Source organism: Xenopus laevis, chromosome 5S (assembly GCF_017654675.1).
Source record: "Xenopus laevis strain J_2021 chromosome 5S, Xenopus_laevis_v10.1, whole genome shotgun sequence".
Lineage (NCBI taxonomy): Eukaryota > Metazoa > Chordata > Amphibia > Anura > Pipidae > Xenopus > Xenopus laevis.
Window position 1 is genome coordinate 23,880,179 of NC_054380.1, and position 17,782 is coordinate 23,897,960.

Here is a 17,782-nt window from a genome sequence, read left to right on the forward strand (position 1 = left end):
ACACTACTTTGGGTTCTACTCAGGTGCAAATTTGCCAAATGTTTATTAATTGAGTTGACAGGTCTTGAACTTTGTCCATTTATACTCAATGCCTCAGACATATCAAGGATGTAGTTAATGGTCTATAACCCAAGTGCAAAATATGGTGCAACCCCCCTAGTTATTTCCCCTTAAATGTATTGCCGATTATAATTATTTGTGCCAGTGTCGACCTAGGTCCCTGGGCCTGGTTAAGGTTGCAATTTCTGTAGAGACCACAATTATTTAAGTATTTCTTTTTAGTCAGAAGAATAATGAAATATGATTTTTTTTTCTAGCCTAAGGGAATTTAGTATTAATGTGAACCCATGAGGATTATGCTATGGACATATGAATCTGTCAGTGATAAATGGCTTGCTATAAAGAATGAAAAAAAAAGCTGCAAGAGTTTTACTGAAAGCCTTCAGTTGGTTCAACTCAATACACAAGTGAGTGTGATGCAAATTACATAATAGGAAACTGCTACAGGCCACTTTATGTTCAGTGCAGGCTATAAATAAAACGATTTCTTTACTGACCCAGATGTTGGACAACATGCTGTAATGAATGTATGTAGGAGACTACCAGTTGCAGTCCATCAACATCTGTAGACATTGGACTTTGTCTTTTCAAAAGCTAATGTTTTTCTCATCCACCAAAATCAGTTATCAACTTCTAAAGGCCTTCATAGAGGATGAATGGTCTTCATGGTCTCACAAAAAGGCCTATCTGCCCCCTGTTGTGTCAAGCAGGGATCTCATTGGCCAATGGCTGGAGGAGTAACACCAGTTCAATATACAGTATACCATCTGGAATAACGGAGGAACAACTGAGACGGCATTAAAAAGACCACCACTAGGTAAAGCCCACCAAACTCATAGAGATCCACCAGTTATATTTTTATAGATTAATAAATAGTTTGATAGAATGTCAACTGAATCGATTGTGGCTTCTTATTTCTTTTTTATTCTATCTAACAGTGGGCTTTGTCTGCACTGCAAAACATATCTAAAGACAGAACGTGGGTATGCAGTTGTATTCTGTCGCTTTACTGGAGATTATGCAGATAGACAGAAAGACAGATATGGAAAAGACAGTGAGAGCAAAGGAGAGATGCAAAGGGTGAAGAGAAAGCGAGAGGAAGATAAAGAGAAAGATAGATAGATAAATACATAGATAGAGAGACAGACAGATAGATGGATAGATAGAAAGAGAGAAAAAGATAGATAGATAGATAGATAGATAGATAGATAGATAGATAGATAGATAGATAGATAGATAGATAAGATTCTAGATAGATGATAGATAGATAGATAGATAGATAGATAGATAGATAGATAGATAGATGATAGATAGATAGATAGATAGATAGATAGATAGATAGATAGATAGATAGATAGATAGATAGATAGATGCATGGAAAGATAGATGGATAGATAGATAATAGATAGATAGATAGATAGATAATAGATAGATAGATAGATAGATAGATAGATAGATAGATAGATAGATAGACAGACAAACAGATCGATAGATAGATAGATAGATAGATAGATAGATAGATAGATAGATAGATAGATAGATAGATAGATAGATAGATAGATAGATAGATAGATAAGATGATAGATAGATAGATAGATAGATAGATAGATAGATAGATAGATAGATAGATAGATAGATAGATAGATGATAGATAGATAGATAAGATGATAGATAGATAGATAGATAGATAGATAGATAGATAGATGATAGATAGATAGATAGATAGATAATAGATAGAAAGAGACAAAGATAAAGAGATAGATGGAAAGATAGAAAGATGATAGACAGACAGACGGACGGACAGACAGACAGACAGACAGACAGACAGACAGACAGACAGACAGACAGACAGACAGACAGACAGACAGATAGATAGATAGATAGATAGATAGATAGATACTGTAGATAGATAGATAGATAGATAGATAGAGAGAGAGAGAGAGAGAGAGGTAGATAGATAGATAGATAGATAGATAGATAGATAGATAGATAGATAGATAGATAGATAGATAGATAGATAGAATATTAACCTAGAAAAAATAAACTACAGTATAAAACAGTACATTGTTCTAATGACCCAGTTTTCTTCTACACCCCCCCCCACCTTCCTTAGCACTAAAATTCCTAGAAACTGTACAAAGGCCTCCAGACTCCATAGAGTAAGCTCTTTCTGCACAGAATATAAATATACATCCCCACTATATTTCACGTGCATCAGGTTCCATTTGAAAGTTATTCTGATTGTCTCCAACTTGCACCAATAATAGTCAGGAAGACTTGGTTAACTTCCATATTTTTCAGGTTTCAAGCCTTGGGTCATGCAAATACTATTGATGCTCATTTTGCAGAATCATTTCCTAATTTAACCATAGCATTAAAGGACTGCAAGTTGCGCTTTTTCTTTTTCCCTCTGACACAAGGCGTCTGCCGGTACTTTGCCTGTTATTAAGATTAGTATTTGGCTTTATATTCACCCTGACTTACATGAGATTGCCTTCCTTGAAAACAAATGGGGTAATTAGGTGAATAGGTGCAATGGGCAATGCAATGTACAAAGGCAGTTATTAGACTCCAGGCAACAGTAGGCAGAACCCTTTGTCTGTGGGTATCCAATAAAAGTCACAAACTCAGCTGCACATAAACAAATCTCAGTTAGCTATTTATTTATCTATTTATTTATTTATCTATAGATATTACGGCACCTCTTTCGATAGGCAGAACAATGGACAGGTTGAACCACTGGGTCAAAATAAATAAATAAAGGAGAATGTAGACAGAAAAGGCTGTTCCAGAAGCTACAGTAGGTATTAGTAATAATGTCAGATTGGCAATTAGAATGAATAGCAGTCCCTAGTAAGCACCATTTTACAGAGTGAATATCTACAGTAAATCTCCCGTATGTGTCAGTCCATGCAATGCTCTGCACAGCCTCCCTGCCTTCCTATGTCTGTGTTATGTAATGTAAGGCTCTGCTACAATATAGCAACTGGGACCGAAAACGTCGGTTATACATACTACTAGTTAAAGCATTAATTTGTTTGATACAAGAAGACCCTTGATGCTGTGTTTTATTTTACACTGATTTTCTGTGCACAGGGGCAGCTAGCTTTCTGGAAGGTGGTGTTGTCTGTAAGCATATATATATATATATATATATATATATATATATATATATATATATATATATTCAACAGTCCAGAAGATAACCGCACTCTGTCCACGTCATCCACTTTGTGGGTGCTTGGTCAAATAATCCTATATAACAGTTCAAGATGAACCAGCACACCGATTTCTTGAATCACCAAATATTATTTGCAATATCTCTGTGCATCCGTTTGGGCCCACATTGGCGCCTTTATCATGGATAAAATGCTAGTGATAAATTATATATATATATATATATATATATATATATATATATATATATATATATATATATATATATACAGTATATATATATATATATATATATATGTATGTACAACCTCGCTGTGAAATACACTGAACACCAATCCATATGTTTAATAATGCAATGCTCTGAATGCAATTATTTCCTTGCCCAGTGTCCAGGCGTTAGATGTCAGTGCTCTGCACACTCTGGCTTGCTGTGCACGCCTATACTCTGCATTGTAAGGCTCTGCATAGTTTTGCAGATTTTGGAGCTTTCAACTAAGGATTAACTCTTGTGCTTTGCAGTGCAGCGTTCTGCAATAAATAGAGTGTGATGCTCTTAGTTTATCTTCATAAGGCAGTTCTCTGCATACCTGCCTTACGTTTATATGTGGCTCTGCTGTATTGTTTAATGCTCTGCATTGCTTTGCTATAGTGCCTTTCTGTGCAATGTACATGACATTTGGGCTCTGCTATACAACTATGGGTACATATGTGCTGCATAACCTCAAAGGCTCTGTGTGCCACACTCTGTGCCCAATTCATGCCATGCAGTAACACACTCCTCCCAACGGATGCTCATCACTACAGCATTACAGTACAGTGTACAAACAATAATAACCCACGAAAGCCTCCCCAGTTGTCCCAAAGCAGAACTATTCCCTGTAAATAAAATGACAACCTAAATAAACAGACTGAGGCACTTTTGGTAACTGGCCACTTTCCTCTATCACAAGTAAAAATGAAAGGAAAAAAAAAAAGTAGGGGCTTGGGAGCAATAGAAACCCCTTAAATCTGACATTAACCCTTTTTTTGTATGCTCCACGCTAAGGAGGGATTAGAGCCATAAAAATAAAGTCAGTGACTGTTAACCCTTTCTTTGCTGGAGAAAGTTGGGTGTAGGCTTCATGTAGCAGACGATGAACATTCCATTGGTTGGCTGTGCAGACAACTCCCCTGGACCTGCCAAGTAATTAACCCCTAGAAAAGGAAATACGAGGAACCCCTTAATCCTACTCGGTGATTAACCTATTGGGGAGGAGTGGAAAGTAATTTGACTGCAGCCCGACAATCTAGCAGGTGATTAACCCTTTCACGTCTGCTACTTCTGATCGGTCGGCAGTGCAAGGGTGAATGCCTGGATGTAAAAGTCATCAAACGTGCGAGTAACAGCGCTAATTTCCCATCAGAAGTTTAATGAATAAAACAGATTTTAGAGGGGAGGGGGACCCACCGTTTGCTCCTCTCAGCGAAGCAGGAGACCTGTAGATAGCGATGGGCGCAGAGACGTGCTTCCCCCCGTGGTAGTGATGAATGTGATGCGATCCGAGGTTCGATGCCCCCCATGACACCCCCAGGATCCAGCTGAGCGTTAGCGGCACAATCCACATGGCAAAGCGCAAGGTGGCGCTCCCAGCGCCCGGATCAGCGCTGGAGTTAAACGGAATCCGCTGCTGTTGCTGCATGAAGTAGTCAGACCGAGCACAGCCTCCCGGGCGCAAAAAACTTTTCCCCGCACTTGGCTTTCACCTCGCCATCCAAACAGACATTTGTACCCTCTCGGACATAAGGTTCTCCTTTCTTTATTTCCCTAGATTTCTGGTCCAATCCGACCAATCCCAGGACAAGCACATAGTCCCAAAACGACACCCAAATTTATCTCCAGATCAAGAGGCCACAAGATCTCTCTCAAGCGTCTCTCCAGATCACAGGAGGCTCCCAAAAATGTATCCCCCCCACCTTTGCCTTCCACGTCAAAAGAGGTGACAAGTTGAGCCTTTTAATTAAGCATCCATATAGTTTGCGGAACCACCAGCAGAAAAGGGATTTCCTCTAGATGAAAGCCAGCCATAATAATCCACAGGATATCCAGAGAAAATACTGATAACCAAGAAAAATACACAAAAAAAGCCACTTCCTAAAGCTGAGAAATAAAAACTGATGTGATCTCATGTAGTGGATCTACTCACAGAGCAGCCTTAACCACAGCCATTCAATAATCAGCCTTCCCCCCAAGCAATCTGAGTGGCCTGCCTATTAAGAGTAACACCAGAGGAGGTATCCAGAGAATAGTGCACCCTCGTGAAGGAATCAGGGCAGAGAATGTGCTTTCCTAGGAGAAGCCTATGCAAATCTGCAGTCTCCAAACAGCAAATCACTGAAGCTTGGATGCAATGCAGAGGAAGAGCCTATGTGAAAGAGGGAGGCTGAATAATGGTGTGAAAAAAAGAAAGGAAAAAAAAAAGAAAGAAAAAGATGCCTCTCTGAATCCCCACGCTATTATTATACACCTAGAGCAGTGCACCTTATTTTTCTGAATTGTTCAAAGAAACGATTCCACTGCGCCAGGCAATGTTGCGCCTAGACGTATCTCCCCTTTCTGTGCTATAGATCAAATGTTCTAGGATCCTCAGATTTAAAATAAATAAATAAATGTGCGTTAACCCTTTGAGATTGCGAGGCTGAGCAGCGCACAACAACAAAAAAAAAAGAAAAACACAGCGTGGTCCCATCCCTACCCTGCTGCTGCGCACTGCCAGACGCACCCAGATGCACCCAGACGCACCGACTCTGCTCCCAGTGCAAAGCAGCCAGGTGAGTTGTTAGGAGAGGGATACCAAGTGTTTATAGCGCTATCAGAACTGGCATCGGAGCGCAAATCCTTTGCTGGCGGAGTCAGGGAGCTCATCTGTTCTTAAGCAGCCCCTGTATTTTATTGTCAATAATGTAGCGGCTGATAGTACAGTATTGTGTTTAGGAGGTGCTCTAGCGTTTATTCACTGCTTCAGAAATCACCACTGAGCGTTTATGAAGCGCAGAATGGCAGCGACTTTTCCACCAGCCGCTGACCGCTGAAAGGGTTAAAGCAGGCAGCCTCCATACTTTTTCTCTCCCCAGCCGCTCTAGTGCAAGTCGCTGTCCACACACGAGGTGCTGAATCAGTTAAAGCAGTGAGCCTCAGCCTTCGCATGCTCAGATGCTGTCCGCAGCTCAGGTGCTGAATCAGTTAAGGCTTGAGTCTCTCGCTTCCCCGCAGCAGCAGCAACACACAGGGCTCCGCTGCGCTTAATCGCATCCAGTGGAGTAACTAGATGTTATTGGGCCACACAGAAACTTCATTTTAGGTTCCCCAATGTATCCAGAGAGTGTCCTGTTTTACCAATATATGTTGACATCGCTCATTCTTATAGAGAACAATCTACCAATTTTTTTCTTTTTATTTCCAGAGCGACTAATTGTGGAGGCAGATATGGGGGTATGTTATGGAATTCTTTTTGTACAGAAGCCACCCCCATGAACAGTTAACACATTCACTGAGATTGGAGGAGGGGGGGGGATCTCGGCGTAAAACGCACACCCCCTGAGCGACATATGTTTGCTCGTACAGAGGCATGGGCTGCTGGTTGCTTGTAGGCACTGCAGAGGGCATTGTGGATGAAGATGCCTTTCCATCTCACTATCAAACTAGTAGGGGGGGGTAATCTGTTAATACTACAGACATGAATCTTCTATCCAAACAAAAATCTGTCAATGGGATTTTTATTCTCTATCCCTCCTATGTAAACCTGCCAACAGTGCTTACTCACAATGCCACCCCCTCCATTTAGCTGATAAAGGAGAGTGGGCACTAAATTAAAGCTCACTTCTTCCGAGGGGACAGTTTATACGCCAGGCAGGTGCTTAAATATGAATTTCATATGTCTCGTCCCTACATCCTCGCTTCATATTCCAAATATTCCGCCACCCACTCCAACAACGCTTCCTGTACAGCACTCACGGTTAGTTCTTTCAACCAGGAATTAATGATTGAAAGTCGTATATTTGTGCGTTTGTGCAATGCACCTTTTTTTTTTTTTTTTTACACACACATACATATATAAATGCGGAGGGCAGAAAATCATTAGGGTAAAATTGATCTGAACTACAGTATCAATAAAATTTATGAAGCATGTCATTAGAGTGTATATAGAGCTGCCAAGATCCAGGGACCCAAAACAAAATAAATGGGGTAATTTTGCCTTCAGTGAGCAAGAGCCAGTAAGCCAAATGCATAATGGAAGGCTTTTCAATGGCAGACTTCTAATTAACTGTTTGTGTTTACAGTAACAATATATGAAACTTCATTAATTAAAAACAGGAGGAAAGCCAACAGCCGCACAGAGGTGCTGATAATTAATGGCCAACCAAATTATTCGACTAATTCCACTGGATTACTGTCAATGTAATTTGTGATGATGAGACAAAAAGTTTTGCTTGAATTGACGGCTTCATGCATGAATCACACATAAAAGAACTAGAGAGTAGGGATTGGCGAATTTGACCTGTTTCACCAAAAATTCACCGTTGGTGAAAATTTGCAGAAATGTATTGAAGTCTATGGGGCGACAATTTTGTTTGACACACAGCAAATTGTTTTTTGAAGCGCAATACATTTTTCTCACATTGGAGTCTATGGGCATTATTTCCATGGAGAGTAAGGGGTAATGTCCTTGATAAAAATGCTGCTGCTGGAGAAACGTGTTGGGCTGCATAGGGAAACAGTAGGGGGTATATTTATCAAAGAGTGAAGTTAAAGATCGCCACAGTCCGCTAGAGTCCGCCACTCTCCATTGATTTCTATGGGATTTTGAGAGGTGTATTTTTCAAAGGATGAACTTTCACTTTCACCCATTGATAAATACTTTTTTCAAAATCCCATAGAAATGAATGGAGAGTTGGCGGAATTTCGCTCTAAAGGACTGTGGTGATCTCTTATTTCACTCTTTGATAAATACACCCCTAAGTTGGGGCTAGCCCCTATACTTAAGACTATAGTAAAACAGAAGCCATCAGTTTGGTTGAAATTGTGGAATTAGTTCAGTTTCTTGGTAGAACTAAGATGCTACACTTTTGAGCCATGGCTGCTAAGAAACAGTTCACCTTTATGTTGTTTAATTTCTTAAACATCACAAGTGGCTTTGTTTTAAAGGGATACTGTCATGGGAAAAACATTTTTTTTTTTAAATTAATCAGTTAATAGTGCTGCTCCAGCAGAATTCTGCACTGAAATCCATTTCTCAAAAGCAAACAGATTTTTTTATATTCAATTTTGAAATCTGACATGGGGCTAGACATATTGTCAATTTCCCAGCTGCCCCAAGTTATGTGACTTGTGCTCTGATAAACTTCAATCACTCTTTACTGCTGTACTGCAAGTTGGAGTGATATCACCCCCTCCCTTTTCCCCCCCAGCAGCCAAACAAAAGAACAATGGGAAGGTAACCAGATAACAGCTCCCTAACACAAGATAACAGCTGCCTGGTAGATCTAAGAACAACACTCAATAGTAAAAACCCATGTCCCACTGAGACACATTCAGTTACATTGAGAAGGAAAAACAGCAGCCTGCCAGAAAGCATTTCTCTCCTAAAGTGCAGGCACAAGTCACATGACCAGGGGCAGCTGGGAAATTGACAACATGTCTAGCCCCATGTTAGATTTCAAAATTGAATATAAAAAAATCTGTTTGCTCTTTTGAGAAATGGATTTCAGTGCAGAATTCTGCTGGAGTAGCACTATTAACTGAAGTGTTTTGAAAAAAAAAAATGTTTTCCGATGACAGGATCCCTTTAAGTACTAATAAAGATTTAGGTGCCCAATGCATACTGTTGGTTGATGTAGGGTGTCTGAACTGGTGCACTTGGAGGTGGTGGGATGATTAGGCTTTTCTTCACTCTTACCTGTCTAGTTCTTGTGTTTGGTTTCATCAGACTTGCTGGCAGGTGGCACTTAGTTATCATTATTCTTCCAATTATTAGGGAAATTCATTCATTCATTCATATATAAAAGGAGTAATGTACCATGCTATTATAAAATATAAGAATATTCAAAGCCACAAAGCAACCTCATGTTTATATACAGGCCATGGAACCCCCCCTACATGACTTCTGATATCCTTATATTTTATAACAGGGGGTACATCATTTTTATAATACACAAGCTTGATTGAGTCAAATGACATCACTGAGCACTGATTATAATGAATGACATAACGAAGTCCTAAATAGCGTATACAGGATATGAATAGCTCTTGAATATTATAATATGATCTAAATTACAGAAATAAATACAATTATCTTTTCAGCTTGCAATGCCTGGCCATTATTTAATTCATACAATAGACAAGATGCCTATGTTTGGGTGTATCCTTAAAACTCAGGATTTTAAAGTGTATTTGGCCATTGAAGGCCATTTGAAGGCTTCTCCTTAAAAGTAATAGTGAACATGAGACTTAAAAGGTTTCACTGGACAACAAAAGAAAGTGATGAAATGTATCTTAAATTCAGAGTTGTTTCTGTTTCCGTGTCCCCAGTCTACCTGTTTGTCTGCCTATTAAGTTCTGTAGATCAATTCCAATATTATTAGTTCTATCCCAGCACTCATTGATGAAGACCATTTACTCAGATTTATAGACTGTTCCAGCTCTGCATTGCATATTGGCTGCTGAGATTTCCCACAAGCTGGGGGTGATAGTGATCACAATGTAATTAAGCTTCTGCACCCAACATTCGCAAAATAAACATTCTATAAGTGCCTTTCTATTTCTACTCTGTGTCCTGGTTAATCTTGTTTTTTTACAGTTTCCTTTAAGATCATTTTCTACTCTCCATTCCTCTATCACTTCTCTCTCCCAAAGCCCCACCTCACTTTGTGTTTTTCCAATTCTCACCTCTCCTCCTCTTTCACGCTACTGTTTTTGCTCCCACACATTGGCTCTTTATTTCCTTCTCGCTTCTCCTGTCCTCCTTATCTTTGGTCCTACCAGTTTATCTCAATTTCACTTTTCTTTCACATGTACAGAATGTGCTCTACTTTGCACAGATTGACATTTCATCCATCCCTCCATCTCTCTGTCCATCCATCCATCCCTCCATCTCTCTGTCCATCCATCCCTCCATCCATCAATTTCTTCCAAGTTTTGCAGCTCCAAATGTAAACAAGCTTCTGAACCAGTTAAGTAGGCACAGTACAATTTTACCATAACATATTTTAGTATTTTGTACATTTATGGCCAATTTCCGGTTGGCCTTCATTTTTTATTCCTTGTGGTTTTAGATGATGTGTTTGTTTTAAAACTGTCAGCTTTGGACAAGACACCAAATAGTAGTTAGTTGGTAAAAATTGCAAATACATATTAAAGGCCCTGAATTAGAAATATTAGAAAATTAAAGGGGAACTCCAAACCAAAATTTGATAAAGAGGTTCACATTACACAGAAACCCCTAATATACCCATCACAGTTATCACAATCAAAAAGTACGAATAAATACCATTTCTATGATGAAATCCAGCTGTTTAACAGGGACTAAAACACTGATGTTACAAATTGTATAAACTTCTTCACAGCTTACAGACAGCATGCAGGAACTACATAACACACAATGCATTGCACTGTGATGTTCCATTCCTTATTGAAATCACATGTGCAGGGAATTGTGGGGTTTGAAGGATGCAGTCTAAGGACAGATGGCTGTGAGTCAGCTCAGCAAAGTAGTCAGACAGATCAGCAGGAGAGCAGGGGGCTAGGCTTAGGGAACTGTTGCAAATCATTACAAATCATGAAAGGTCTGCATATTTTTTAATTGATGTATATTGCAACGTTGCTTGAAATTATGTTTACTTTTCAAAAAGCAATGTAGCAGAGGTCCTAAATCCTAAAACCAAGAAAAATAAATAAAAAAACAAAGCACTAATTAAATGTTGCTTTGATTAGGTCTATCTATTTCATTCTTACTCAAACAAATACTAAGATTCTTAAAAAAAAAAATCTAAAATCCCCTTTCGTCATTAGACATCAAGGAAAACTTAACACTGTATTCTTCTGGTATTCGCTGCAGTGCTATGTATGCAAAATCCTAAAAGGATTTTGCTTTCCCTTTATGCAGAAGTGATTTGGAAGGTGAGTTTTATGCGAGGACACGAAAATAAATGCAGAGAGAACTGGGTAAGCAGCCTCACGACTCAAGAATCAGCCTCAAACACTATGAAAGGCAATGGCTCATGAAAAAGAAATATTTTTTTTACTGCAGGGATTAAGAAAGATCCCCTTTTTACTCCTGAATCAAAGTTTTTGTTATTATTTCCCCAAAGAAATATCCGCGTAGGTATTACGGTCGGAATAAATTGTCTTTTAAAGAGCACCAGCGGAGACACAAACAATTTCACTTCCATTCCAATCAATAAGACAAATAAAGCCCCCTTTTTAATTGTACCTCCTTCAGCTTTATTGATAGACCAAGAAAAATGCAACGCAAGTGAAAGATAATGACCTTAACTAGAATGGATTTTCAAGTTAACATTCCCATAGGTTGCTTTCTGGACAGCAGAATACTTTATATAGGCAGTAAACCAAATAATTCAATCCTCCACATTGTCACCTGGATTGACTCTCTGCATCTCATGTGGCATTAAACAAGTGATACCTTTAATTGTCCTGCTGGACTGAGCCAGGACTATGCAGGGGATGAGCCTCAATGGCATGACTATTTTACTCCTGCGCCTCTGCCTTTGCTGTGCATATGATGCTTGTGTCAATGTATAGTAAAGAATCATAGAAAGGATGCAAAAAAGCTATGGATAATCAAGTGTTTCCTAAACTGGGTGTGATGTCAGCTTAGGTGACCAAAGCAGTCAATGAGCCAATTGAACCTTCACAATCCAGTCCCAGTCATTGTGTGTATCTTTACAAAGACTTGTTACAATTGCTTTTAAGTTCTATACAGGTAGGATAACCATTTATGTTTGGGGGGCACAGTTGACCCTTGCTCATAAATTTTTTAATTCATACAGCTATACAGCTTTTCCACCTATCAAGTCTTATTCAAGTCAACTGGATAACAACCGAATAGACAGGTATGATCACTAGTTATGTTTGTGTGGCACAATTGACCCTGTGGCACTGTTTCAAGCAACACTCATGTGTTTTAATTTTTTTTTTTTTTAGTTCTATACATTTATTTATTTATTTAATTTATTGCAAATATTTCACCTGTCGCACCCTATAGCCCAGAAGCATTTCTTCCGTTCAATTTATTATTGCAAAATGAATCCACTAAAACCTGAAAGATGGCAAATAGCCCAGGTTTTTAGTTCATAAACTCCCATGTTTGTGGAGTGTAAGCATTGCCTTGATGGGATGTCTGTTAAAGGCAGACTGTTTCAAAATCAATCTAATGGTTATTCATTCAGGATCTCAGGGCCAGCTCATGTAGGGATTCCCTAAGGGTGCTTCTCAGTGATCTTTATGCAAATGCAAATTTGAAACAAAGCTAAAAACTGAGAGGCCAAGCTACTAGGCCAAACTACTAGGCCAACCCAGCTAATGTCTTATTCATTCAGGATGTCAGGGCCAGCTCATTTAGAGATTCCCTAAGGGTGCTTCTCAGTGATCTTTATGCAAATGTAAATTTGAAACAAAGCTAAAAACGGAGAGGCCAAACTACTAGGCCATCCCAGCTGTGGTTAACTGATATTCCAAGCATCTTCAGCCATTCTTGGGGCAAGATTCATGGCAGTCGTACTACTTAATACAGCATTCTGTAGAAACTCACTGTATTCATTTACTTGGCATGCCTGGACTGCCAAATTCATTGTGTGTTCAAGGTGTTAAAGGCATTGTTGAGAAAAATACCATATGAATAGCTTATGCTTCTAGGGGTGTCTTGCATTATAAAGCCTTCACAGCTTAGGGTATATTTTACCATTATTCTGTATATATTTTTTTGTTTCAAAAAACAAGGTGCTGCAAATACCAATGCCACTAAACTGCTAATTGTCCTGCTCTGTGCAATGATTTGGTCTATTTGATTGATAAACTGCTGGGCTATAAAGCTATTAGGCGTATTCACCAGGGTTTCATTTAGATATAAACAAATCAATGCATTCTGAATGCAACTTTTAGCTCACATTGAAGCATTAACTCTGCATGTCCACAAGGAAGTCTCAGACCTGCCTTGCTTGGGAATAAAATGCACAGATTGTTGATGCATCTTTAAACTATGTGCAAAGTGGTGAGGAATTCTACTTCTGTGTGTTCAATGCTCAATGGTGCTAATTCTCTCATCTGATTTGGATGTGTAGTGATGTCAAGAGCCAAGTCAACTCAAGAGTGAGTTTATTGTCATTTCATCCATATACATTTGTTCAGTACACTGTGGAGGTCATTTTCAAATTGCTGCATTCATTGTCCTACTTGCAGCTGGCTTTAAAAAGCTAATCACTGATTGGTTGCTATAGGAAACTGCCCATGGGCAAATTTGCCCAGTGTTGATAAATGAGCCCCAGTGAAACAAATCAATATTCCTCAAGGACCATGGTGCTACACAACACAACATAGATGTACCGGCCAACAGACAAAAAGTGCAAGTGCAAAAATATGCAACTCTTGCAAGACAGGTCAGCACAGTGCAGGGACAGGACAAGACAGTGCACACTCAGCAGATGTAATATGTTAAGTAAATAATGCTAAACGTCAGACATGATGGGTGTATCATTGTGACATGACAGTAGCAAGAACATGATAAAGAACATGACAAAGTGCAGATGTGCTCATAGGGAACAACTGTATCCAATGGCTATTTATTTATACAATGGCGGACAGTGGCTGTGTAACGTTGTGGTATATAGTAAGGTCAGATGTGTGTGAGGAGATCTGTCCAGTCCCTGAGTATTCAGGAGCCTTATGGCTTGGGGGAAGAAACTGTTACACAGTCTGGTAGTGAGGGCCCTAATGCTTCGGTACCTTTTTCCAGATGGCAGGAGTGTGAACAGTGAGTGTGAGGGGTGTGTTGGATCAGCCACAATGCTGGTGGCTTTACGAATGCAGCGAGTGGTGTAAATGTGATGGAAGGAAGAGAGACACTTGATCTTCTCTGCTGTCTTCACTATAGGGTCTTGCGCTCCATGACAGTGCAGTTCCCAGCCCAGACAGTGTTACAGCTGCTCAGGATGCTCTCGATAGTCCCTCTATAGAAGGTTTTGAGTATGGATGGTGGGAGATGGGATTTCCTCAGCTTGTACAGGAAGTAGAGGTGCTGTTGGGCTTTCCTGACTAAGTAGCTGGTGTTGTGGGACCAGGTGAGGTTCTCCGCCAGGTGGAATGTGGTGCTTTTGACGATCTCCACATTAGAGCCGTCAATGAACATTGCAGTATTCTTGTAATGATGATAATGATTATTTTTGGATATGAGGTAGGATACTCTTTTTGGTTACGTTAATGTAATATGTCAGCTGGTTGTTGTCTGACTTTTTGATCTCATTCATTTTAGAATAAAGCTTAGCAGAGTTTTTTCTAATACAGCCGTGAAATAATTCAGTTTGATGTGTCATATGGTATAGCAGAATATAAGGAAACAACGGAGAGCTATCATTAAGCAAGACCTTGAGACAATATACTGCACAGCACTTTTCAAAGGCAACCTCTATTGCATCTGGAGAGATTTACCTACCTTCTGTATCAGAGATAATAAACCCCTGCCACTTATACATATCAATAAATAAAGCTGGCTGGAGTAAGGGGTGGTACTGCAGGACCCTTGATTGAACAAATATTTCAAGCAGTTTAGAAAATAATAAGACAAGAAGTAAGGAAAATCTAAAATATGTCTGAAGTGGACAGTAGGGAGGCCACGTCCACTGCAGAGAAGCTGGAAATCATGGTTGTTTAAACTATGGCCCACCTCCTTGAATGCTGGGAATTGCAGATAAACAGTATGCCAAAGGGATGCAGTTTGTACATCAATTATGTATTATATCTTATGATTGTTAAACAATATACTGAATAATAGCCAAGCCAACAGCCCTTTCTGCACAACCCCAACACTGGGCCTATTCTTATCAAAAACTGTATACAGTAAGCTTAAAGCTTTTTTTTTTTAATGACAAACCACCTATAAATAAATACATTTTAATCAATCACCCGTGAGAAATGAGCACTGATGTATTATAACTAAGCACTGCAGAAGAAAATAAAATCAATAGTCAATAAAAAATGTTTATAAATAACTGAAGATACCGTTCATTTTGCATTGGAATCTATATTGCTGCTAGAGACCACATAAGGCTATGCCAAGTAGGCACACAACACAGGGAAATATCCTTGAGAGTGCTTACTAGAAATAGAAGCTAGGATTCACGTGAATGAAAGGAATGTTCTACAATTTCGTAATAAATTTACATCAAGCAGGATAAGAGGCAAACTTTTCATCATGCGTAAATTAGATAAATGTCCATTTGATCACATTCACCCCTTCTAACAGTGACCTTATGCCATAATATATGTTGCCTTTAGAGATCTCTGTCCTTTATAAAGTAAATAACCCTTTGAATGTATAAAGATCCAAATTATCCAGAAAACCCTAGGTCCCAGGTATTCAGCATAACAGGTCACATACTTGTACTGTTTTCCATAATAAATTGGTGACTTTAAAACAGGAAGAAGGTATTAATGATAAAAAATGGGGTAGGAAATGTGTATGCTATGTACTTTTGAGTGTTTGTTTCTATGTAGCCTCCTCCTTTAATAAGGAGGTAAGGTAAGCAACAGGCTACCCAAATATGCTGGCCCATAGTTAAGGCTGCCTTTTTTGATGGGTTTGATTTTTCTGTTCTTTAGGACTGTTGCTTGGCAGTCTGTTTGGTCCGTTGCCTGTACAGATTTAATATAGCAATTTAATTCTTCCTCCTTATACTTGCGACATTGAAAGCAACTCAATTTTGATACATAAACTCATTTTCATTAACTAACTAAAAATCACAGGGTAAAACACTAGAACTTGGGGCATCAGTTAGATTATGGGGGTTTCAATCATTCCTGAATTCTACAAGAATGTCTACTATATAATATATAAATGTTACATGATCCATTGTAAATACCCCAGGCTCCAAACAGCACAATGAGTCAATTAAGCATCAGTCCAGCTTTGTGTTGTCTGTATGAAGTATGGGGCTGAAATGGTTATACCGCACACCTGGAATTTTACTCACTTTCTGCTTTTAGTGGTGCTGGTTATCCTTCGGCTTGACGTGGCCTTCCAATGATAGCAGTTTCAATTATGGATCCGCACACACCTATTTTCTGCAGTTTTTCTTTTTATTTAATTTCACCACCAATATCAACGTTTCGGGGGGTACAACCTCCCTTCGTCAGGATATACATTCAAGTGTGACAAAAAGCATCTTTATAGGCTTAGCTCCGCCTACATTGTTGCATGTGATCTAATTAACATTTAACTTTATTTTCCCATTTTGTTTAAAATTCTCATAGTGCATATATATTAGGTAGTTTTACCTTATAAAAAATTCTTTATCTTTTATATAAGACAATAAAAATATATTTTATATAACAATAAAAATATTAAATCCTTCATATGTGATTGTGATTTTCCTTTTATTTATTATATCTCTACCCTTTACACCTTAAAGTCAGTAAATTGTTTTCTACCTTTGTTGATAATATTATTTTCTCTCTATCCCCTGACTGTTCGTATCTGTGGAGAAGCAGAGAGACAGTGAGTTGTGACAGTAAGTGAAAAGTGACCATAAAATCTTAAGAATAAATATATTTTGAAAGTATATACTTGGGAAAATGTATATTTTAATTATAAAAAACAAGCCAAACTGAAATTTTCATTGAGACCCTTTGGTGTTAGCGTTTTAAGTTGCCATATCCAAAAGGCTTCTCGTCTTAAAAGGTTCCTTTTAAAATCATTGCCTTTAACCTTTTGCACCACTTCTAAAATTTGCCACCTTAGTTGCGATACATTATGTTTCATTATAAAAAAATGTTTTGCTAATAGTGTCTCTTTCTTGTATCTCTCTTTTTCTTTCTCCTTTATCCCATCTGTTTCTGGTTTAAAATTTCTTATGACACTTTTATGTTCGTACATTCTTAATTTGAAAGATCTAGACGTTTGGCCCACATATCCTAATCCACAGGGACATTTTAATAAATAGATTACACCTTCCGTGTCACATGTGGAAAAGGATTTGAGTTTTATATCATGTCCTAAGCTGGGGTGTTTGCATATATCCCCTTTGATCACCCCGCTACAATGTCCACAATTGTGACAGGGAAAGGTTCCATTTTTGCTTGAAATTCTTTTGTGGGTGGGTTTTTCCTTTAAATCTGTTCTGATGATCCCATCAGAAATTGTCTTACCTCTTTTATAACTAAAAAGAGGTTTCTCCGTAAACAATTTACCATATATTTTATCTTTTTGTAGAATAGGCCAATATTGTAATATCACCTTCTTTACGAAGGTTGAATGGGGACCAAATGTTGTCACACATACTG

At 38.7% G+C, this 17,782-nt stretch overlaps 1 protein-coding gene across 33 annotated transcripts in view; it reads right to left on the minus strand.

Annotated features, from left to right (window-relative positions):
- Nucleotides 1-17,782, minus strand: part of LOC108717747 (neurexin-1) — an 830,073-nt gene that overhangs the window by 269,321 nt on the left and 542,970 nt on the right. For 2 of the 33 annotated variants that reach the window (XM_041564319.1, XM_041564318.1), the window contains exon 1: nucleotides 4,685-6,035. The exons of 29 other annotated variants lie outside the window; for them this stretch is intronic. In XM_041564319.1, the coding sequence (XP_041420253.1) occupies nucleotides 4,685-4,916 (232 nt within the window). In that variant the 5' untranslated portion in view covers nucleotides 4,917-6,035. Of the gene's footprint in view, nucleotides 1-4,684; nucleotides 6,323-17,782 lie in introns of those variants that run through there. 2 more of the 33 variants (XM_041564321.1, XM_041564320.1) reach the window with 2 other exon arrangements.